At 57.2% G+C, this 23525-nt stretch overlaps 1 protein-coding gene across 1 annotated transcript in view; it reads right to left on the minus strand.

Moving 5' to 3' along the window:
* Positions 1–11810: 11810 nt before the first annotated feature.
* The window catches only part of BMP7 (bone morphogenetic protein 7), an 84370-nt gene continuing 72655 nt past the window's right edge, over positions 11811–23525 (minus strand). The window contains exons 4-7 of the mRNA XM_008054404.1: positions 20558–20755; positions 16344–16420; positions 14606–14716; positions 11811–12395 (exon numbers count right to left, since the gene is read on the minus strand). Of these exons, the coding sequence (XP_008052595.1) occupies positions 12246–12395; positions 14606–14716; positions 16344–16420; positions 20558–20755 (536 nt within the window). The 3' untranslated portion in view covers positions 11811–12245. The remainder of the gene's footprint in view (positions 12396–14605; positions 14717–16343; positions 16421–20557; positions 20756–23525) is intronic.

The following is a 23525-nucleotide window of genomic DNA, read 5'->3' on the forward strand; positions in this document are numbered from 1 at the left end:
AATCATAAAGAAGAAAATAAACCTCACTGATAATCCCACCAGCCTATGAACACCAAGACTGACATTTCGCGTATTTTCTTCTAGATTTTTCTTCCTTTTTTTTCTGTGCAAAACATCCATGTGACGGAGGCCACGAATCCCAGACGGTTGAACAGAGGGGACACTGTGCCAGGTGGTAGGTGGAGGCAACTGGGAGGTTGGGGCCGCCAGGGAAGAGACTGAGGCGGAGTCCCAGGAGAGGCTGAAGGCATCGAGGCCGGAGGAGAGGGTCCACTTTGACTTCCCAAGGGGGTGGAGCTGGTTGGATGGGGTTGAGTCTGGTGAAAGGAGAAGCTGGGGCCAGGCCGGGAGACCAGGGTATGGTGATGCCTGAACGTGGGGCGGGGAGAGGATGGCTGCGAGGATCCACGCCTGTGAATTTTGCAGGGTTGCAGGACCCTGCAGGAGGGCGTCCACGTGGCCGGAGGGGCAGGTTCTGTGGCCCCAGGTGAGGCAGGGAAGCGTCCATGGCCACCTGGCATGTGGATTGTCACCGGAGCTCAGGAAGAACAGAGAAGAATCACTGTCATGGTGTGAGTGAGAGGGAGGAGGGGCACGTCGCCAACTTTCTATGTAGGTAGAAAACCCCAGACACACAGAAATGTGGGTGTAACAAACACCCGCATGCTCTGCCCAAAGCGGCAGGAGTTCATATGGTCACATTCACTTCAGATAGCTGAAAAGCTCTAATACATGGCAAAACACAGCAGAGCCCTACGAGATGGGCACTCTCGTTTACAGGTGGGAGCACTGAGGCTCAGGACAGCGCCAGCCTAAAGTCCATGAGGGAGAATCAGCCCTGACCCAGCGGCCTCTTATTTTCTGCTTGACTGTGGGCACTTCCAGCCCTCTCCCAGCCTCAGTTTCCCCATCTGCGGAGAGGGTGGTGTGTAAGGATGTGTTTGATGGAGTGTGGATGGTGCCAGACTGGATGCTCGCCAGAGCCCTGGGCCCTCAGGGGGAGGCTCTAGGTCTCCAGGTCGATGTCCAGTGCCCGGGACAGTCTCAGGCGTGGCCAGCCAGTGTGAGAGGCCACCTTCAGGTGTGGCCTTCAGTGTGTCAGCCCAGCATGCTTTTGTCTCTCTGCCCCAAAGTCACTCAACAGCTGCACGTAGGTGGAGAACAATAGGCAAAGGGAAAGTGGTCATGGTGGTGGTGATGGTGGTCATGACAGTGATGGTGGTGATGGTGCTGGTGGTGGTGCTGATGGTGGTAGCGGTGATGGTGGTGATGAACTTGCCGGTGAGGATGGTTGTGGCAGAGATGATGATGATAGTGATGGTGGTGGTGCTGGCCATGGTGATGGTTAGGATGATTCAGCACAACCCATGCTCACTCTGAACCGGGCACACTTCTAATCACCCTGCACATCAACTCACTGAATCCTCACAATACACCTATGAGGTTAAAAACAGTGATAAACCCCATTTATATATGATAGACCCTCAACAGAGAGGTCAAGTAACTTGCCCAAGTTCACACAGCTGGTTTGTGAAGGAGCCAGGAGATGACCCCAGACAGCCAGTGCGTGTGCTCAGTCCAGATGATGGGCGGCCATCAGAGATGGTGCCGCCGGGGGTCTGGAGACTGGGATGACCTTTGTGAGTTAGGAAATGAAGGGAGGCGCTACACAAATTGTGGATAATGTCTTTTGTATTAAGTACAACAGTAAAAAACAGTGTAAGCTGAGATGGAAAAACATTCAGAAGTAACTACGACATCATTCGTAGCATTTTGCATCCAGCGAGAGGAGTTTGGCTTTATGGGATTTTTACATTTTATTTTTATTCTTTTACCTTTTCCTGTGTGTCGATGAAAAATACTAAACATGCACCAAAGGAGCGTTCTGATGCCAACTGTGGGGAGCACCTGGGCGGACGGGACGTCACAGCAGGGCAAGACGGGGTAAGCCCCTGTGTCCCTGGCATCACAGCTTCCCGGACCCTGGCTGAGGACATGTGGCAGTGGCAGCAGCGGGTCCCTGTGCACAGCGGCTGGGGGGCATCACACACCCGTGTGCCTAGCCCACTGCCATTCCACCCACATAGCCAGATGCACCAGCCGGCTACCTACATCCTTTGGCTGTCTGCAGGTTGGGGCACAGGGCCCTTGGCGATTTGCCTGCATCCTGCCTGCCGGCCATCCTGGACCCTGGGTCTCCGGCTCCCGTGAGGATACCAGTCTGTGTTATCAGCAGGCCCACTCTGCAGATAAGGAGGTCCCGCTCGCCTAGGCCTGCTAATGGTCGTATTTTAGAGACCACTCAGGACAGGCAGGCGGGGGCTCGGGTCATCTGTCATCTTTCCCTTGTCAGCCCACTTAACAAGGGTTCCATGGAGCCCTGTGCCTATCGGGAGACTGGAGAGGTCTGCAAGCCTGAAAGCCACCCTCCCAGAGCAGCGGGAAAAGGGCCTCCCTCAGTGCTATTTCTGTCCCCTCACAGTTCCTCCGAGTGACCCATCCGCCACCTGCAGGCCAAGGTGACCTTGCAAACTGGAAGGACAAAGCCACTGCTGTCTGTCTATCTCTCAGCTAGAGGGACTGTGAAGATGCCTCACGCCGAAACCCTCTGAAATGGAGAGATCTCAGGTCTAGATTCGGCTAAAGGGTCTGAGCTCAGATGCAACGTTTCTCTGCTGGCTTTGCTTAGGTTAGACCCACACCGTCGAGGGTCAAGAACACGGTGTGGACCTCTGTCTGAGCGAATGTGGCCCACGTCACCACCCACCTCTGTCCCCATCCCGTGGTCACACCCACTCCCCACCTCCCCACCCCCGCCACACACACGCACGCACATCAACTTTCTCGGAATTATTTAGTCTGTTCCTCGGTGACGCGTGTGTGGCATTAAACAATGACGTGAGTTTGAACGAATACACATCTAAGGTCAGAGTCATCATTCCTCATTTCCTCCCTAAAGCCACTTCATTTCTAGAATGAGAAGAGCCGAGGACACAGCTGCAGGGCTTGGGGTGCAGGTCAGAGATCAGCCAACACTCCGTGGGGGCGCGCTCCTGGCCCGCCTGAGGAACTCGTCACTGGCGACCCCGACTGCCGTCCACAGATGCCAAGGAGCCCACCAGGCGAGGCCAACCCGCGAGCCCCCCATCCCCACAGTGGATGTGCTCAGGGAAAGTATTTCTGTCCCCTCACAACACCCCAGGTGGCCCACGCACCCCCCCACAGGCCCTGTGACCTTGCGAGGTGGAAGGACAAAGCCACTGCTGCCTGACTCCCGGCTGGGAGAAATGGGCAAGGTGACGTAGACCAAAACCTCCCAAAATCGAGAGCTCTGACCTTGATCTGCATTAAGGCCCCTTCAAGGTCACTCGGCCCCTCAGGACAGCTGCGCCCGCATCCCAAGGACCCGTGAGTGTCGCCCTCGAGAGTCGGCCTGTGCTGCCTTGTACCACTGTTCCCACTCACAGCAGTCCTTCCGCCAAAGGTGCGGGGCATCCTTCCATTCACTGAGGGTCTGCCACTCACTATCTGAACTTGGCACAGACCCCGCAGGACGGGCTGGGTCCCTCAGACTCCCCATTCAGACCCCAACAAAAAGTCCAGGCTGTCACCTGTGCTTCTGACTCACCGGCTGCAAATCAGGGGTCCCCACAACCGCTAATAATTTGCTAGAGCAACTCACGGAACTCAGGGAAACCCTTGACGTACACAGAGCGTCTGTTACAAAGGAAACACTCAGGACAGCTGAAGGGGAGACTCATCCATGCTGTGTGGGGGCGGGGAGCGAGCTTCTGTGTCCTCTCTGGGTGTGCCACCCCCGGGCACCTCTGTGTCTTCGCTTGGTGCCATTTAGGGTTTTCACGGATGCTCCGTGACATATGTGTGGTTGAGGCCGCCATCGGCCCTTGGAGATTTAGGCGACCTCCAGCCCTTGTCCCTTCCCAGGATCGAGGCTCAAGGTTCCAACGCTCTCATCACAGGGTTGGTTCCAATGAGAGTGAACTTTACTATGGTGGAGAGGTTGTGATAAATGGTAAAAGATGCCCCCAAGGTCATGGGTTTTAGAAGCCGCCAAGCCAGGAACTGGGGACAAAGACCAAATGCTTATTTTTTATCAAGTCATTCCTTGCAAAAAAGACTTCGCAGGTGTGAGGAAGTTAAGGATTGGGGTGGGGAGTTACCCTGGATTATGTAGGTGAGCCCCGTGTCACCACCACTCCCGGTAAGAGGGACAGAGAGAGAGGTGGCGGGACAAGTGGCAGCAGAGTCTGAGTGAGAGACTGGAGTTGGGGGGCGCAGGCCCAGCCAGGGAACGCGGGGATCCCTGAAGGCTGTGAAGGCAGGGCCCCTCGGAGCCGCCCAAGACCCAGCTGCCCATAGGAGAACACATCTGTGTCCTTTCAAGGCACCAAGTGCGTGGCTGTTTCCGACAGCAGCCAGGGCGGCGAATGCTAGGTGGAGACGGTGGTGGGCGGGGGTGGCCAGCAGCCTCCCTGGGCACATTGATCTGAGCGAACTAGAGCATGAGGTCTCTGAGCAGAGAACCCCCATTTAACTGCATCACTCTGGCAGCTACGGCAAGCCGGGTCTGTGATCGCCATCTGATTTAATGCTCCAACATCCCTAAGAGGCTGTTATTCCTGCACGCATTTTACAGAAGTGGAAACTGAGTCTTGGGGAAGCTAGGTGGTGTGCCCAAGGCCGCGTGGCTCACGAGAGGCTCCAAGTGCTTCCTTCAGCAGGACCGACGAGGTCTGCTGTCCTGCGACCCGGCCTGCCACTGGGGTTTCCTTCAATGACTCCGCGGCACTGGCGTTCCCTTCCCCCTCCTGCAGTCCCTGCGGCCGCCCAAAGCGGTGGGCAATGTTAGACGGTGGACCCAGTGGCCAGCCTGGCAGGCTGGATGTCACAGTGTCTCCAGGAGGGAGGATGGGGGCCCGGCCAGCTCCTTCCCATCTGCCTGGGATCCTTCACTAGGTGTCTTCGCCCCCCAAAGTCCCCACTTGGCTCCAGGCTCCGGCGGCTGGCTTGCTGCCCACTTCTCTGAAGCAGCTTCTCAACCAGGAGCGATTGTGCCCCAGGGGCCATGGGGCCACAGCTGGGGACACAAGTGGCTGTCATCACTGGAGGTCTACTAGAATCGAGGGGTTGAGGCCAGGGATGCCAGTAAGCCCCCTGCAACCCACGGGATGGCGCCACCCCAGAGGGCGATCTGGCCCCAGGTGTCCCTAGTGCCGGGCTGAGAACATCCTCCCTCCCTCGGCATCCTCTCCCCTTGACGGGCCTCCTCTCCCTCCCCCTTGGGGTCTCCTTCGTCCCTTTGGGGTTGGGGGCGATGCATGTGGGGGTTCCTCGCACTCTGCCCTGCAGGCCTTTCTACATAGATTCTACATAGACCCGCCCCTTTCTCGAGTTCTCCTGATTGGTCCTGATGGGAGCACATGTTGCTTCTTCCTGGGACTCTTTGAGAGTTTTTTGTTTGGTTTACTTTTTTTTTTTAAGAGACAGGGTCTCACTCTGTCACCCAGGCTGGAGTACAGTGGCACAATCATAGCTCACCGCAGCCTCAACATCCTGGGCTGAAGTGATCCTCCCACCTCAGCCTCCCAAGTATCTGGGACTACAGATGCGCACCACCACACCTAGCTAATTTTAAAAAATTTTTGTAGAGACGAGGTCTTACTATGTTGCCCAGGCTGGTTTTGAACTCCTGGCCTCAGGTGATCCTCCTGCCTCGGCCTCCCAGAGTGCTGAGATTATGGGCATGAGCCACCACCCGGCCTTCCTCCAGAACCCCTTGCAAATCCTCTACCTGACGCTTGCCACTGTCTGTCTCTTCCTTGATCATCTCCTCACTCACCTGTCGCTCCTGCACGGGACGTGCCCGCTGAGAGCCCGGGCCCCTCTGGCTGGCCTGGGCCTACCCTCCGGGCCCAGAGCACTGGCGGCAGCTCGCAGACACGCAGGGTGGGCTTGTTGGTGACAACTTGGACTTTGAGTTCTCACTCTATCCATCAGGCACAGGCCCAGCCACAGTCTATGGGGCCAGGGCAGAATGAGACCACGGAGCAGCTGTCCCAAAGACATCGATACATTCAAGATGGCAGACCCAGGCCCTCCTGAGCGCAGAGCCCAGAGGACTCCTGGCCGGGTGGGAGTTGAGACCCGCCTTGCCCCACGGGCCATCGGCATGGGTCGGTGACCCGTGGACACCCCAGTCTTCATACCAGCCTCCGAGCCCCTCAAAGCGGGGCCAGCTCCGGCCCTCATGCTCCTTGCAGTCAGGGGCCGGAGAGCTGGCTCCACCTCATCCAGTCACAAGAGCACGTGGGGGCAGGGGGAGGCTAGAAGGAGGCCAGGGAGCCTCTCCCAGCCCAGGTACACCCGCCGGCATCCAAGCAACTGCTGCAGCGCCAAGGGCTTGGGAGAGTTCTGTTTTTCCTCGTCTATTTTTATTTCTGAGACCGAGTGAGGCTGATGCTGGAGTCCCGGGGCCTGAGCCAGGGGGAATCGGCCCACAGGCCAAAGGGGAGGCACGTCCAAGGGGTCCCCGTGAGCCTCCTTGTCAGGGAGGGACAGTTGGGATCAGAGGCCCGCTCTGCCAGCGGGTGACCCGGCCCGGGGCTGGCCAGGGCCATCGCGCAAGGCCCCACCCTGGAGGCGCTGTTTCCGTGAGAACGGCGCCCCCTAGGGTTACTCGAGGCCTGGTCCAGGGACATGGGTTAGCGCCATTTCCCTGTCCTGGGCTTTAGCCTGCAGGGAGAGAGGTGGTTTGTGGGTGCAGCTGATCTTAAATATCCTAAATGATGATGGGCACACTTTCCCTCTCGCAGGTGGGGAAACTGAGGCACAGAAGGTGTCAGGTGCCAGGCTGAGGTCCCATGGCCAACCGAATCCCTGGGGCTGGGATGTGGGCCCGAGCCTGTCCTGAGTCCCCGAGCCCAGCATGCCTGGGCTCTTGCTCTGTGGCATGAGAAGCCTCCTCCATCCAAATAAACATTTGCAAGAAGGCAGGAGTGTTCCCCAGAGGAAGCGAGTGTTCGTCCCCTCGGCCACCTCTGCAGGAGACCTTGACGGGCACCACTTCCCACTCCAAGCACAGGGCAGAGAGGGCTCGAGTGCTCACGCCCATCACTTCAGTGCTGCCCCCAAGACAGGAGGAGGGAGAGGCCTGGCTGGGGCCAGGTGGGATCGAAACAACGCGTCCTCCTTGAAGTCCCCTGTGCCTCCTCACCCCATCATGTCTTCTGGTCTCGACGTCCTGTGGCCCTCATCACACTTTGGCTGAAACCCAGAATGCCTCTGTGGCCCTCAAAGCCGTACACCCAGCCTCCCACTTCCCCGAACTCCTCCCTGCCTGTCGCTGCTCCAGCCACGCGGCATTTCCACTGTTCCTCCAACCTGCCCCCTTCCAGGGCCTTTGCACGGGCTCTTCCCTCCCATAACTATTCCTTTCACAGGCCCACCACAGCCTCCTCTCAGTTCCCAGCCGAAAGGCCCTCCCCAGAGTCTGTCCTTGTCCCCTGAGCTGCTGTGGCTCTCAACATGCAGCCTTACTGGGCATCACGTGGCCCCGTCAGGCTTGGCTTCCCTGGCCCCCTGGCAGACACAGCTAGGGCTTCTGGGGGCCCCAAGAATATCTTAATGTCTTTTAAAATCAGAAGAAAATTAGTGACTCTTAATTCCGTCTGGTTTATATTCATCTTTATACCAACACGCCAAAAATAGAATTTCTACTATTCTTTTTCACCAAGGAGGGGCCCGCGCATCACGCGTGGTGCTGGTGACACTTTGTGTGTGGTGTCCCCTGAGCGAGAGCTTCCTGGCGCAGACGCTGTGCTCCATCCCCCGTTCCCAATGCCACCACGGCACATGGCACACACACAGGGGGCACACGAGGACTCGTGTATGGGCCAATGCCAGCACCTGTGGCCACCGGGGAAGCTGTGTCCGCAGCTCCCCCCCCGGCTCCTGCAGAGGGCACCGTGGTGTGGCTGCCGGGACCACTGTGGTCACACTTCCCATGGCCTTGAGGGGGACCCTGGCCTGGAGCTCATGGAGCACAGTGCATGCGAGAGGAGTTGGAGTTGGGGAAACGAGCTGGGCCCCCCGCGGGGCCTACTCCAATTGTGGGAGCCCCGAGCTCACACTGCCCAACCGGATGGCTGCCGCGGTGCCAGCCGGGGCCGTGAGGACCCACTGAGGCTGGATGGAAAGCTCTGAGGCCCCAGAACCCAGTGATGGAGAAGGGAGGCGGGACCTCGGGAGAGGGACACGTGACCACACTGCCATGGGCTGGGTGGTAGCCCCAAAAGATCCATCTGTGTCCTGATTCCTGCAATCCGTGGCTGCGACCTTCCTTGGAAAAAGGGGCCCCGCAGATGTTAGTAAGTTGAGGATGCAGAGAGGAGGCAGTCGTCCCGGCTGTCTGGGGGGATCCTCAAGCCAATGCCATGTCCTCGTCAGACAGACACGCAGGGAGAGCCGGGAAGGCCGTGTGCAGCTGAGGCAGAGGCTGGAGTGCAGAGGCCACAAGTCCAGGATGCCTGGAGCCGCTGGAGGCTGGACGAGGTTGGGGGGAGCCCTCCTTGGAGCCTCTGGCGGATCCCAGCCCTGCCAACACCCTGGGTTTTGGACGTCTTCCCTCCAGAACTGGGAGAATAGATTCCTGTTGTTTCAAGCCCCCCAGTTTGTGGTGATTTGTTCCAGCGGCCCCAGGACACCCACATGCTCACCTTCCCCCAGAGATCTGAGCATAGGGCAGGACTCAAAAGGTCAGTGCACGTCTCCTGCACAGATGACCCCGTGGCCACCGCCATCCCCCCACCCAGCCTCCAGCACAGTCAGCAGATTGCTGTCACCAGGCAACGGGGGCGGAAGCAGAGGGAAGGGACAGCCCGTGTGCCTGGCCATGGGGAAGCTGAAGTTCGACATCCAGCTCCCAGAGGCAGGGCTTGGGCGCCCAGGAGCAGGAGGGTGACCACGGCCTGAGCACGTGGCCCAGGCGCTCAGCCTGGATTCAGGGACCTCCAGGATTGGGGAAGGACACAGAGGGTCAGAGGTGGGGCCAGAAACTCTGTTTCTCCAGCAGTCCTGGGAGGTTCCAGCCAGTGAGCCCAGGCTTTGGGGTTCAAAATCCAGTTCCTAGAACTATTAGCTAGGGGTCTCTGAGTCAGTTCTTTCACTCGCTGTGCCTCACAGTGGGCAGGACTGAGAGGACAGATGAGAACTTGCTCAAAGGGGACACGTGCATACTGGCCCTTCTACCTTCCTGCTCTTAATAGGGCCACGGGTGCAAATAAATCAGTACCTACAGTTTCACAGCAACGGACACTGGGCCCTTTGTAAGAGAGACAACTGGGAGCAGTGGAGACTGCGGCCTCAGTGCCTGCTACAGCCAAGAGCAGCCATGCACAGATGGGTCTGGGGTGGCCGAGTCTGCCGATTTCTCAAGAGAAGCCAGATTTGGGGAGGTTTTCTTCACCCCAGTTTTCTGATTTTCAAAAACACATGGGCAATGAATTCATATCTTTTTTTAAAAAGGTATAAACACTGTGTGGAGGAATAAGACTCAGTTTGCAGTCACAGAGGGCCCTCCGGTGTGGGTTCTGGTCTTCAGCCTGGAAAATAGAACAAAAGCTCAGTTGCGCATCAGGACCACGCAGGGGGTGTGGTGGCGATGGTAGGGGATGGAACTTGTTAGGAACGCCGCTCCTCTGAGGCCCCAGGGGAAGAACCAGCAGCGAGCCTGTCCAAGCAGGGGCTGCGATTCAAACAGCATCCACGGGGTGGGAGGGCGGACCCCAGCGCACTCCAAAGCGGAAAGTAGCCCAGATGCCACACCACCAAGCTGCCCGGTGCCCGGGGAAGTGCCCTCAGCCAGGCTGGGCCCCAACCACAGCCCCCTGTGAGCTGGACAATGCCGGCCCTGGGGCTGGCCTTGCTTTAAAGATTGGGATATGCTCCCCCCTCCCGGCTTTTCTCTCTTGTGCCTCTGTTTTATTGGGATGACTAAATCTTTCAACTATGTTAGCAGTAAACACAGCTAATTTACCCCTGCCTCTTTGAAACAGCTGCTGACAGCTGCACTGTAATTCAATCAAGGGTCTTTGTAGTCAAGCCTACCAAGTTCACGTTTGTTGTTTGGTTCCGTCTCTCTCCTGCCCCGAGCCTCCACACAGCTGCACCAAATATCCACACATGCCCACTTTGCCCCAGGGCTTAGCAGAGAAACGGGGCATTCACAGTGAGGCAAATGCAGAGTTCTTAAGCAGACCAAGAGGTCTGCATTCACAGTGAGGCAAATGCAGAGTTCTTAAGCAGACCAAGAGGTCTTCGGTGTCCTGGAGTTGAGATAGAAAAACAAAAACAAAAACACACACAGGCCCAAGAACCAGAACCAAATGTCTCCTTTTATTGCAAAGCCAAACGCTTTTTTATTTCATCTATTTATACAGCATTTTCACTAAGGACTGTTCTCTGCCACAGGTGTGAGTACCCTGTTCCAGCCTTTAATAAATAGTCTTAAATAGCAAAACAAACAGGTCGAAGGAAAGAGAGCTCATCGTTCTGAACAAGGGATGAAGGGGGTTGAAAACGACTTTCAGATGGAAATAAATAATCTCTTCATTCTGTAACAACTATTTACATGTTTAAATGTACAGATGAGCCTGCGAACCAGAGGCTGGTCGGGTCATTAAGGGGTGAGAAAACTCGCACCACACACAAAAGGCCTACATCTGCCAACAAACAAAACAAAATGTAACAAAGACTCTTCTCCCAATTTCGAGGCAGAGTAGAGGCGGCAGCCCAAGCAGCTGAAGAGGAAAAAAAAAAGAGGAAATAAAAAATTAAGCCCCAAAGTTTCCAGGAACCAGCACAATCAAGATAGAGAGACAGTTCCCCCATGAGACAGGATCCCATAAGGACACACGACTAGCCTGGACAGTCCCGCTCTTCCTGTAGAGGCGGGACACATTTGCAGCCAGTCTTGCCCTCCCTAAGGCCTTGGGCTTGCAGATGGAGGCTGGTTGCACCCACACGTGGGACCCACCGGTCAAGGCCAGGGGCACTGTCATGGAGCGCCAGGTCAGAAACGTCTCCTCCAAGTCGGGATGCTTGGCTGGGATGTCACTCTCAACACAACTTCTGGAACCTTCTGTCTGTTTCCAGTCTAGCGCACCCTGCACCCATCAGACTTCCTACTCTGCTGCCTCCTCCTTACTTTAAGGGACAGATGCTTGCAAAGCCTCTAACAGGGTCTGCAGGTGATGGGACTGCTGTGGACGCCCCGCCAGAGTCCCGCTTCGGAAGGCTGGCACAGATGGAAAATACAGGGTCCTGGTGGAGGACCGGCCGTGCCCCACTCCCCCCGTTCCCATGACAACGAGGCTTCCGGGTGCTCCCCAACACCAAGGTCAGCTGCACTTCTTGATTCTGTTATGATTCCCCGTGAATTTTCTATCACAGGGTGGGGGTTGGGGAGGGTAGAAAGTCAGCCCGGGGGTCCAACACCTGTCCCAATTCCTGCTCCCACATGCCCAGCTGAGTGACACAACGCTCTTTGTCCTTCAAGGTCAACATACCGGGCTCCTCTGAGCAGATGTCATCTGCCTCCCCCGCACCAGACCTTGGATTCGGGCAAGTCTCATAAACACTGGGCCTCAGCTCGGCTCAGAATGAAACTGGAAGGGAATGGAGAGGCCCTCCCTGCTGCCCTCCACAGACACGGCTTCTGTGTTATGAATCAGAATAAACCAAGAAACGGGGATAAATTGTTTAGGAAAATATATCTGTCACATCCTAACCAATTTCATTCATTCGTTTTATTGTGACATTTATTACAGGAACTTCCGCATCGATTTCTTTCAGCACAGACACACCCGTGTCCAGCCCTCACCACGCCCCTTCCTCCCCGTGTCAGGGGGCCTGGCTTGGGGGTGGAAACAAGTCTGTGCACAGCTGAGACGTCACAGCCAATGACTCAGACCAGGCCATCTTCCTTCACATGCATCTTTCCCTGCTGGGCTGTGTAGGCTTGTAAGGTCTTGTCCGTTGGATGCGGCCGCCAAGAAACTGATCCAAAGCCGTCTGTGCTCAGATGCCTTAATTCGTGCACCTTGACAGTCGGGGAGGGGGAGGGAGAGGCCTTGAAAAAGGCAGCAGGTCTGCGGGCTCCCAGCCAAGGCAGTGGGTGGTGGAGGAACCAGAGTGTCTTGGCCAGAAGGCCTGGCTCCCAGGAGGCGCTAGTGGCAGCCGCAAGCCCGGACTACCATGTTTCTGTATTTCTTCAGGATGACGTTGGAGCTGTCGTCGAAGTAGAGGACAGAGATGGCGTTGAGCTGTGTGGGCGCGCAGCAGGGCTTGGGCACCGTCTCTGGGTTGATGAAATGGACCTGAAACATACACGAAGTGTCAGCGGTGGGGGGAGGCAGAGAGTCCCACTGCCTGGTCTCCGAATTTCCAGGGGGAACAGCCACGGCCCGGGCCAAATGACTGCAGGCCACGCCTGGTGAGCGCTCCCTGTGCTAAGCACCTATGGGTGTCACTCATTTGGGACCGCCCCAGTTTAACAGGCGAGGGAACAGAAGTACAGAGAGCTGGTAAGTAAGCAGTTGGAGCAGACACGTGGGGCCAGACCATCCCTTTTTGTAGGGATTGTTCTGTGTACCGTGGGATGCTGAAGAGCATCCCTGACCTCTACCCACTCCATGCTCCATCTCGCTCGTGGGCATCTGTGCACCTCACAGAGGATAAGGGCCGAGGGGCACTCAATGGCCTACAGGTACCACATGAGCACCACTGATGAGCAGAGGAGGCCAGGAAAAAGGCAGTAGGGAGTAGTGGAGACTGAGGCACCAAAGGGAGAGGCTGCCGCTTGGTCTGAGCTGACCAAAGCTAACCAAGACCAGTGCTAGCAGACGTGCCAGGAGTCCAAAGACTCGGCTGTCTTCTGCTTTGCCTTGAACGTGAAACTTCTAGGTTTCCATGTGTGCCAACAAGTGCATCAGTGCCTAACCCTCTGCTCAAAGTCCTGACCTCTGACCCCGACCAGCACGCTTTTTTGCATGCTTTATGACAGACACTGTCAAACCCTTACACGCCCACAGCCTTCCCCGCCTGCTCCACCTTGAGTGACTGTAAAGCATTTTCTCTGTGGGTGTCTTACTAGGACTCCCTAGAAGGCAGAGTCACCCCCTTTTAAGCATGGCTACATTGGCATCCTTCCACAACACCCAGAGGATCTGTCAGGGTCCTAGAGACCTCTGCTGAGGTGCTGACTGACGGGCAGGTGGGCTCCTGTTCGGAGGGCCATGGAGACAGGGGTTGGAGGAGCACTGAGAAGCATTCCTGGCAGCTGGGAGACACACCTGTCACCCCCCAGGGTCCCTAGAGCAGGACCTTACAGAGGACACCAGCATGGGGGGCCAGTCCAGGCCAAGGAGCAGGCTGAGGACAATGATTGCTTCCAGCCGAAGGACCTTCAACGCCAAATGGGGCTTCAGAGTTTCCAGTTGTCAGGGAGGGCGAGCCTTGGGAAACCCATGCTTAAAACAAAATCAGCCTCACTCTCAAAAGACAGAGCCTGGGCCAGTTGAGGAATAAATGAGTGTTATTTCCAGGACTTAACACAGAGGGCAGGGACTAGATGAAAGGCGAGGGGGTGACCCAGGGAGTAAGCTGTCACCAGGAGCACGCAAGCCAGCGTGGATGATCAGATGGCAGGAAGGACCAGACCACCTCTGTGGCAGGGAGCCGCATCACCAAGGTCCTTCAACCGCAGGCTCTAAACTCCCAAACAAAGTCGCTGACTCTCATCACTGCTGCTGCTGTTGGTATAGCAATAACAGCACCTACCGCGTGTCCCCGTGTGCTGGGTGCCTGCATCTCACCCTTCCACCTAACGCTCCCAGAGACCCCACAGGAGTTCAACTAGAGACAGCCCCACAGTAAGCCTCGCCTCTCTGGCACAGGGTCCTGCTGGCCACCTTTGAGAGGACTTGCCTCCCCTCGGGAATTTCTCCTCCGTTTACCCCTTTCCTTCCTGGAAAACGAAGCCCTGAGGCCAGGGGCATATCGTGTTGTCCCCACAGTGTCACCAGCTCCCAGGATCAGGGTCTACATGTAGTAGATGCCTTGAGTGCCTGAACCACGAAGTTCAAGGTCAGGAGAGGAAGGCAAGACCTGCGGCCCTGAGGCCCCCAAGCCTGCCTGTCCCGGGGAAGCCCAGGCGTTGGGGTCTGGAGCTGGGGTCAGGCTTGAGCAACTCAGTCTGAGCATAGGTACACCAATTACCACAACCGTGGTCCCCCAGGCAGAGGTGGGGCCAGGGCCTGCATGCTGTCAGACACAGAGGCGGGTCCCCACGGTACTTTTAGCGGCCCATGAAACTGTTTTAATGACTTTTTAAATGAGAAGAAATAAACGAATTTCAGGACCGAAGATTACATTCATCTTTATGCCAATGCAGTCATAAAATGTAATCTTTGATATAATATGTTGATATTCTGGGGTATTTTAGGGAGCCAAGGTCCCATGCGAGTCATGGCATCTACTCCGGCCACACCCCGCCCGCCGACCACGCCCAGAGCAGCACCCCACCCACCAGCGTCTGCACGATGGCGTGGTTGGTGGCGTTCATGTAGGAGTTCAGAGGGAAGGCGCACTCGCCCTCGCAGTAGTAGGCGGCGTAGCCCTCGGGCGCGATGATCCAGTCCTGCGGGAGGAGAGGCAGGGAGTGAGTGCCTGGGGAGGCTGCACTCCGGAACCACCGGAGAGCCGGGCCCAGCGTCCGGCCTCCATGCCGGCCAGACGCGTGTCCCAGTTACTCAGGAGGCCAAGGTGGGAGGATCGCCTGAGCCCGGGAGGGCCAAGCTGTGGTGAGCGATGATAGTCCATCGCACTCCAACCTGGACAACAGAGACCTCCTCTCTTAAAAGTAAAGATGAGGGAAAGACCCCATGGGCTGGCCAGGCCCAGAATGGCCACGACGGTGGCTGTCTCCCAGGCAGGAGACGGCAGAGCGAGGAGGTCCTAGGCATTAAGAACCCAGACCTGGTCTCACCTACACCAGCACTCGCTGGCCACACACGGGCAGTTTGCCTTAAGGAGGACCCCCGTGCCTCAGTGAGCCCACCTGCCCGAGAGGCTCCTAGCCCACACTAGCTTGGTGAGAACCCAGTGCCTGCTGCCCCATCAGGGACCCACGCGCCACGTTTGCCTCTAGGGACCGGGTGGCACGGAAATGTTGTTCAAGCCATCGACACACTCCCTGTGATTCTTTTTATTTTTTTGAGTTGAAGTCTCACTCTGTCGCCCAGGCTGGAGTGCAGTGGCACACTCACAGCCACCCTAGCGTTGATCTGTTGGGCTAGGGTGATCCTTCCGCCCCAGCCCTCCAAGTAGGCGGAACTACAGACATGGGCGACCGTGTCTGGCTAATTTTTGATTTATTGGAAAGAGGAGGTCTTTCCAAGTTGCCTGGGCTGGTCTTGAACCCACGGGCTCAGGTAGTCCACTCGTCTTGGCCTCCCAAAGTGTTGGGATTACAAGCTGAGCCACCGAGCCTGACCTCCACTGTGATGCTTAAGTGCGTGGAATCTTCCAGCAGAGGCCCCTGGAGTTTGTGGAGTCCCAGTAACAGAACACAAGCCCTGCCCAGCACCCTTAGAGCGTGAACATGGTCTCAGTCCCGCAGTCAGACTTCCGAGGAATCGGTCATCGGTCCTGAAGACAGACTCACAGGAGGGCCCTGCCGGTGTCTGGGGATACATACTCCCAGGGAAGACTCTGAACTCTTCCCTGAACGACAGGCTCCCTGAGGGCAGGTCAACCCCACCAGCTGCCCTCCTGGCCTCAAGACAATGCCCTGTGCTGGGATATTTGAGTTCCACGGGGCAGACACATTGCAATGTTCTGATGCATCTCTCATGCCCAGGACAGGGCCTGGAATGCCGCACAGAGCCTAGAACAGTTGCCATGTGCATGTCCCAGCAGGACTCGTGGGGGGACTTGGCAGATTGCACAGCTCCGGCTTCTTTTCTAGGGCTCCTCTCTACCCTGGCCTGGTCCCAGATAGGGCAGAGGGGAATACTGCTTCCTGGGCAGCCGGACTCCCACACACGCAGGGTGGGCACAGGGTGCCGTGGAGAATGGGGCTTGGATCCAAAGGGTCTGGGTTCTGGCTTGAGCCTCAGCCACACTTCTGCTCTAGGACATCATGAGATCCCTGCACCCTCCCCCGGTCAGACTTCTCGGTGCCAGGAGCCCTGAATGGCGGGGTGAGAAGTGTGACTCGCCACAGCGCAGACCCCTGCCCGGGACAGGCCCGCCTGGCCCCTCACCTGCCAGCCCAGGTCACGGAAGCTGACGTACAGTTCGTGCTTCCGACACGCCTGCCGCTGGTCGCCGCTGCTATTTTCTGTGTTGATGTGGAAGTGAGGACGCAGGACCCAGGGAGGAGAGAGAAACACACGTGAGTCCCTGTCTCGGGCAGTGGGGGGTGATGGGGGTGGGAGCCCCAAACGCAGACAGCCAGAGGGGGGATTTTCTAACCCAAAAGCCACTTTGAGGTCCTGTAGCCTAAAGACTCCTTTCTGCCCTAGCAAGGGAGATGCCCGGGCCCCATCCCCTCTCCTGGGCCATCAGCACTCACAGCACTCTGGATCCTTCTGCCTGTGTGGGCGTGTTTTATACACACGTGTGGCTGACATGCCGACATCTGCCCAGATTCCACAGGCAACTGAAGCCCACCCACAGCCCACCACAGCTGCAGGAGGTCTGCTTGAAACAGCCTAGACCTGGGGGGCTGGCCCACCCCGAGACACCCATGTCTCTGGAGGGGCAGGGAGTGATAGATTCTCCATCACCCCTCCCACCAAGTAGAAACGAGAGGGCGGAGAGTCATATCCCACTGACCTTCCAGAAAAACACGCTCCTGAGGGTTCTTTGAGGAGTGGAAATTATTCTTGGGGGTTTTCCCAAAGCACGTAAGTTTATAAGCATCTGGGTCAGGGACGGAGCACTTGTAAACACTGCAGAAATCCTTCTGTCTGCCTGTCTGTCTCCCACACGCACACACACTATAGTCTTCTTTTACCCCATAGCTACAGGGATTGATTTTTTCTTACTGACGACCTGACTTACCTGACCTAAAACTCTCCAGGTCTCTCCGTTATACTCAGAGCGGGACCATGGCCCAGCAGGCCCCATGTGGCTCTGACCCCTGAACAATCAGCCACCAGTCACACCAGCTCTGTGTCCACCCAGCTCATGACCACGCCAGGGCCTCTACACTTGCTGTCTCCCCTGTCTGGACTGCTCCTTCCTACAGTCTTTCTTGTGTCTGGCTCCTACTCGATGTTCAAGCCGTGGCTCTGATGTTATTTCCTCCAAGTGGCCTCGTGGAGTCACTGGTAAGTCCCCAAACCCTCATGTCCCCTGTGTTTGTGCAGTGGATACAAAGGCACTCAAGCAAAGGACAGGTCAGGGAGGTAGTGGAGGAAGAGGAGACATCCCACAGGATGGAGAGGGCAGCCCAGAAGGAGCCTAAGGCCCACCTCGCTCCCCTGGCCTGTGGTGGGAGATTCAGACACAGCCAGTCCCCATTACCCCTCCTTCCAAGGGACCTGGGGGTGGCCTCCTGGGGACTCTGGTGGGAAACCCAGGTCTGAATTCGGAAAAGTAGTTTTTAAAGACATACACGCCAACAGGAACATTACACTCAGTCAATTACAACAACTGCAAATATCTGTCCCCGAGAAACACAGATTCTGTGACGTGACCTCAGTGAAGGCTGGGGCAGGTGCTGGCCTCTGGGTGCTCAGGCCTCATGGCCTGTGAGCCTGGTATACTTGTTTGTTCGGTCATTCAAAGATTGACTTTTCAACCCGACGCCTCAGGGTTTCCAGGAGGGTGGAGGCAGCAGTGGAGTCCTGAGGCCCCTGTTTCAGCCCCAAAGCAGCAGAGCCAGGAGGGAGAGCCAGCCCTAGGCAGCAGGGTCCTCCCTTGGCCCTGGACGTCCTCCACATGCAAGGGTCAAGGTCAAGGAACCAGCAGGAAGAGCCCAAACAGCTCAACTACTCAGTCTGGAGTAGACGCTGAAAACCCTCAGGCAGCATCTGGCACGCCGCGCCAGTGCCCAGGGCCGCAGGCAGCAGCGCCCGACCACAGGTCTCTCTCCCCCATGGGGAGGCAGAAGGTGAGAGGGAGGGAGCAGTCCCTCAGCCCAGGGACATCAGGTGAAGCAGCTAGCTCAGGCCAGGGGCACTGTTGACTGCTTGGTGTGCCATGATTGATTCACAATGTCTGCCATGAGCAGAGGAGGGGCGAGTTATGGCCTAAGCGCCACTCTCCCCAGCCCTGCCTTAAAGTCAAGCAGTGGTACTTGGTGTCATGTTCAAACCCAAGGTCCAACAGACCACAGCTCACAAAGCTAGCTATGGCATGTGGGCAGGGGTAGGCAATGGCCCTGCTCTCCAGACCCCAGACACCTGCCCTGCACTTCATGGCTGCCCCGGGAGACGGAGGCCGGGACGCCTGGTATCCCTGTGACCCCTTCTACTCAGCAGGAAAACAAGACAGGAGCCAAGCAGAGACCCCAGTCCCGGCCCTCCAACCCTGTCCCAGCTGCCCCAGACACAAGAGGCCAGCAAGCAGGAGGTAGTACCGGTGCCAGGGCCGTGGACTCCTCCGCCCCCACAAGCCCGCCGGAGTAATCAACGGCCACGACGGCTCTTGGACCTTGCTCTTGCCCCCGCGGGTCATCTGGAGAAGGCGGCTGCCTGCCAAGGGGTGGGTCCACACGTCGTGGGGGGCGGAAGTGGAGGGAGGCAGGCTGGGGGCCCAGAGCCTCAACCCCAAACCGCACCATCTGAGGAGCAGCTGGACGCCCGGGGGGAAGCCTGGCCAGGTGGTGGCATGATGGGGCATGTCCTGCAGTCCACGGGGCCCTGCTGGAGAGGGCACAACTTGTGTGGCCCCACACGGACCCCTTGCCCAGCACGTGGCAGGGAGAGAATCAGACAGGCACAAATACATGGGTACACATGTACACACACACAACACACACACTGACACACATGAACACACTCATGTGCACACACATACTCAGATTCTGCCTCACTAAGCCCAGGGTGGGGCATGGGCCTCAGTAGACTGTTACCAGATTTCCAGGCAGGGCTTAGAGGGACTTACAGCAGGACAGGGAGGAGAGAGGCCCGGGACCAAGGCCGACTCCACGCACCAGGTTTCTGCCATGCAGGAGTGAGAGCCCGTCTGTCCACGTAAATGGATGGGGGGAGGGGGAATTGTTAGGGGTTGCAATGTTGAACTCCAACTGAGACTCCCCCCCCACACCTCTCCCCCAGTTCCTGGCAGGATGCCTGAACAGGCCACCTGATGGAGCCAAGACACAGGTGTCTCTGCTGGGCTGGTACCTGCCAGCACTTCCTGCCTGGCTGACTTGCAGAAACCTCAAGCACGCAGGACTCCGGGCTCAGATCCCCACCCACTCCCGTCTTTCTTAGAGCGGCAGGAAGGATCCTATCGCCACTAGTCGACACTCGGACCTGCTTGGGAGGAAGTTTCCATGTGCCTCCCCATTGCACCAGCCTCACTCACACCTCTTCCCTGCCAGCCACCACGGCCCCCTCCCCCTCTTCAATGTAGCAGGCCACCTCCCTGCCCAGCCTCTGCCCTGCAGGTCCCACTGCCCGGAGCACGCCCCCCCAGACCAGCCTCTGGGCGCCCGCTCAGCCCAGAGCCCCGGGCTCCCTTCCTGTGGGGAAGTCTGGTCTGTGCCCCTTGGAAAGGGTGGGTGCCCAGGCCTCTGCCTGACTGTGCCTGTTATAATTTACGGATGTGAGTGACAGCCACCTCCTGCCTGTGGGAATGAGCTCCCCAGGGCCCGGCCTGGAGGGGCCCCGAACACGAAAAAGGGACTCAGCAGGCCCTTGGCTGGGGGGTCAACGACCACACAAGCCCATGGGCTGACAGCTCTGCCTGCAGAAGGGGCCCACACGCTGTAGCCCCTGGAAGTCTCCTTGGGACCATGCATTCATTCACCTCTGTGTGTTCATCTTTGAATGGCTCACAACAAAAACGTTACCTTTATTTCTAAGTTCTTCTCTATAGTAAAGAAATATGGCAAACAAACCTAGAAGTGTCCCAAATAGTCTTTTTAAAACCTACCACCCGTATGAAGTTTGGCCATGAGTTTCCAATATGTTTCACCTTAGGAAAGAAAATTAAAGACTCAGCAAACTCTTCCCCCGCTTTCTCCTTCCTTGCCCTCTCCCCACCCTCCACCAAGGGTACCCCTCTGGAAGGCTTCTCCGCATGCCCTCACTGGTTTCCTTCATGGCTGTGGCCATTTTTGTCTACTTAGACAACTGGCATCATGTTCTAGGGATGTTTTGCTACTAGAATTTCTAAGTTGACCTGCAACTTGCACAGAATCAGGGTGGTGAGCTCTGTGCAGAGGGGTTGGGGGATTCACTCCCTGGGTTTGCTTTGAGCCCCCCAGTGAGCATGGACATGAACCCTCGTGCCCGCGTACCTGCCACGTTGGCCATCCGCAGGGCCTCTTGGTTCTTGGGCGTCTTGGAGCGGTTCTGGCTGCGCTGCTTGCTGCCCGCTGACCGGATGCTGCGGAAGTGGACCTCCGTGGCCTTGAAGAACGCCACCATGAAGGGTTGCTTGTTCTGTGGCCCGTGCCGCCCGATCAGGCCCGCCAACTTGGGGTTGATGCTCTGCCCTGGACGGGAAGCAGCCAAGCCACGGAAGAGGGTCACCAGGAGGTGGGAGCAGGCCAGGGCCACACGACACCGAGCCCCGCGATCTGCCCGCATTTGCCATTTCCTCTCCAGCGGGTGTCAGCTGAGCACCTGCTCTAGGGTGGCACAGTTTTAGGGGCTGGAGCCAGCTGGGAGCACGGCTGGGAAATCACCCAGTTCCCTGGACTTTCGTGCTGATGGGGATGGGGGAAACACACGGATACGTGCGTGTGCGTGTGCATGGGGCGGGGGGGGGAAGGCCCAGGTCCCGCCAAGTGCAGCCCACATTTCACTAGCCAAAGCAGGTCATGTGATCCACCGCATTTGGGTAGGGCAACCTCGCTCTGGGCTAAGAAGGGGCTGCAGCTGCAAATAGCCCTAGTGATATTGAAGGGCCACCTGGGCAGAGACCCCGGTAGCCACAAGCTAGGGAGCCACAGAGCTTTGGGGAAAGCGCTATCCCAGCAGAGGGAACCACAGAGGCAAGCTTGGAGGCGGGTGAGGAGGCCTGTTGCAGGGGCAGGGCCAGGTGGGACCCTGGGGAGGGGCCGCAGGGGCACGAGGCCGGCCAGTTCCTGCCGCATCAGCAGGCGCCTGCTCGCCTTGACACTGTGTGCGGAGCTGATTGGTGTCCCCCAAACTCATGTCCACCTGGAACCTCAGGACGTGACCTTGTCTGGAGATGGTGTCTGCAGATATGCTGTCATCAACTAAGGTGACACTGGATCAGGATGGGCCTCCGTATAATGACAGAAGGTCACATAAAGACACAGAGACTCAAACACACGCGTACAGAAGACAGTTCTGAGGACAGGCCAAGACATGCCAATGACTGCCAGGAGCCCCAGAGCTGGAAGAGGCCAGGAACAAGTCTTCCTTGGAGGTCCAGGAAGCATGACCCTGGGATACCTTGACGATGAACTTCAGCCTCCAGTCGGGAGGAGAAAGCCCTGCTTGTTTAAGCCACCTAGTGTGCAGACCCTGTCCACAGCAGCTCTAGGTGAGACCACAACACTCTGTGAGTGCCACCGAGGTGCAAGTGTCAGTTGTTCTTAAAAGACCAGGCAGGCAGGTGACAGCAGTCCAGCCTACAGAAGACCGATGCAGAGCAGGGGTGAGGCTGGTGAGAAGTGCCAGATCCTTGAGGGCTTTACAAATCCAGATTAACTCTCTGTTGTGAGATAATGACAGATTCACAGAAAGCTGCAGAAACAATCCATCAGGAGTTGGCCGTGCCTTTTACACGGTTTCCCCTAATGGGAACACCTCAAATAACTAGAACACAACCTCCAACAGAAACGTGTCAGACTGAATTCACTGAGGGATTGTACAAGGTGTGAGAAAGAGTCGTGAGACTGGCAAGCTCTCGGCCTAAGCCTTGGGAGAGGGTGGGGAAACTGAGGCAGGGGCTGGGTGTGGAGAATAAGTGGAGGTGTGGAGGTGGAAGGCGAAATGCAGTTTGGCTTAGCGGCACCCATAGGAAGCTGCCGGGCAGGCAGCAGACTGTCCCAGCATGAGCTTCATCCATCAGTTGATCGATCGATAGGAAGAGGTGAACTCTGGCCCACTGAGGGAGACAGCACGGCCCCGGCCAGACCTCCTGGGTTCCGAGTCCTGCCTTGGTCATGTGTTCAACAAGCAGATGTAGCTTGGAGAAGAACTCTGCACATCGTAAGTGCTCGGTACATGCTGGCTCAGGGCACCATTCTGGCTGGCGAGATAAACTTGGAGTCCTTGGCACAGAGGTGGGGCTTCAGGCCAGGAGACTGGAAGCTCACCTGGGAGAGCATGTCGCCAGATAAGTGACATGAAGGTTGAGCCCAGGTGCCCTCTCTTCCCGAGAGGCCAGGGCAACACGACAGAGATTGCACAGGGGTGCCCAGGAAGGAAGGATCCGGAAGGAGCTTGGAAGGGGGGCACCAGAGGGCAGGGGGGTCCCGGAAACTAGGGGAAGAGAGTGGCCTTGAAAGAGTGTCTTGTGTTCTGAGCTCTACCCCAGGGTCTGAGACGGGCTGTCTATCTCTTTGCTGACAACAAGGTGTCATATTGTGCTTGGTGATGAGTATTCCAGAAAAGAAAGAAGCATCCAACAGAAACAAAGCCTATCTTACTTATGACAGAGCAAGCTCAGAGAGGCTGAGTCACCTGTCTGAAAACACTTGGGAGTGACAGCAGAATTTGAACCCAGATCAGGCTGGCTGAGTCGGGACGTCTAGTGACTGCAGACACGATGGCCCCGAGTTAGGTGAGAAGGGTCACCGCCCAGCAAAAGCAATGGCTTCTGGAGGGCCCCAGCCCATCCACATCTGGAATTAACTTCACCTGGAGTCCCCCAGTCGGGCCAGAAGTCAAGAAACCCGGCCTCCCAGTGCCGGATCAGCACCAGGGGGCTTGCTCTGGTTTTTTAACAATGCACGTTTAAAGGAACATGTGTCCCCCTCCGCCACGACTGTGTCTTGGTCCCTTTTAACTTTCGGCCCTGCCACATTCTTGAGCAAGGTTTCCTCGAGTTCACCCATCTATAATTTGAATGATTCTATAAAAGAAACCATTAAAGCTGAGGCCCGAGGAACTGTGCTTCCCCCCTGGAAGGCTTTTAGGGCAAAATAAAAATGCCTACCCTGAAACCCTGAGACCGTTCCAGATACCTCACATCCAAGCCTGCTGCCGCTCTCCCTGCGCCTCCGAGTGAGGGCGTCTGGCTCGCCCTTGCGGCTGTCAGGACAACCGTGTCTGGGACCTCAACCTCAG

The sequence above is a fragment of the Carlito syrichta genome, unplaced genomic scaffold, assembly GCF_000164805.1.
Source record: "Carlito syrichta isolate Samal-C Ts95f unplaced genomic scaffold, Tarsius_syrichta-2.0.1 Scaffold290134, whole genome shotgun sequence".
NCBI lineage: Eukaryota > Metazoa > Chordata > Mammalia > Primates > Tarsiidae > Carlito > Carlito syrichta.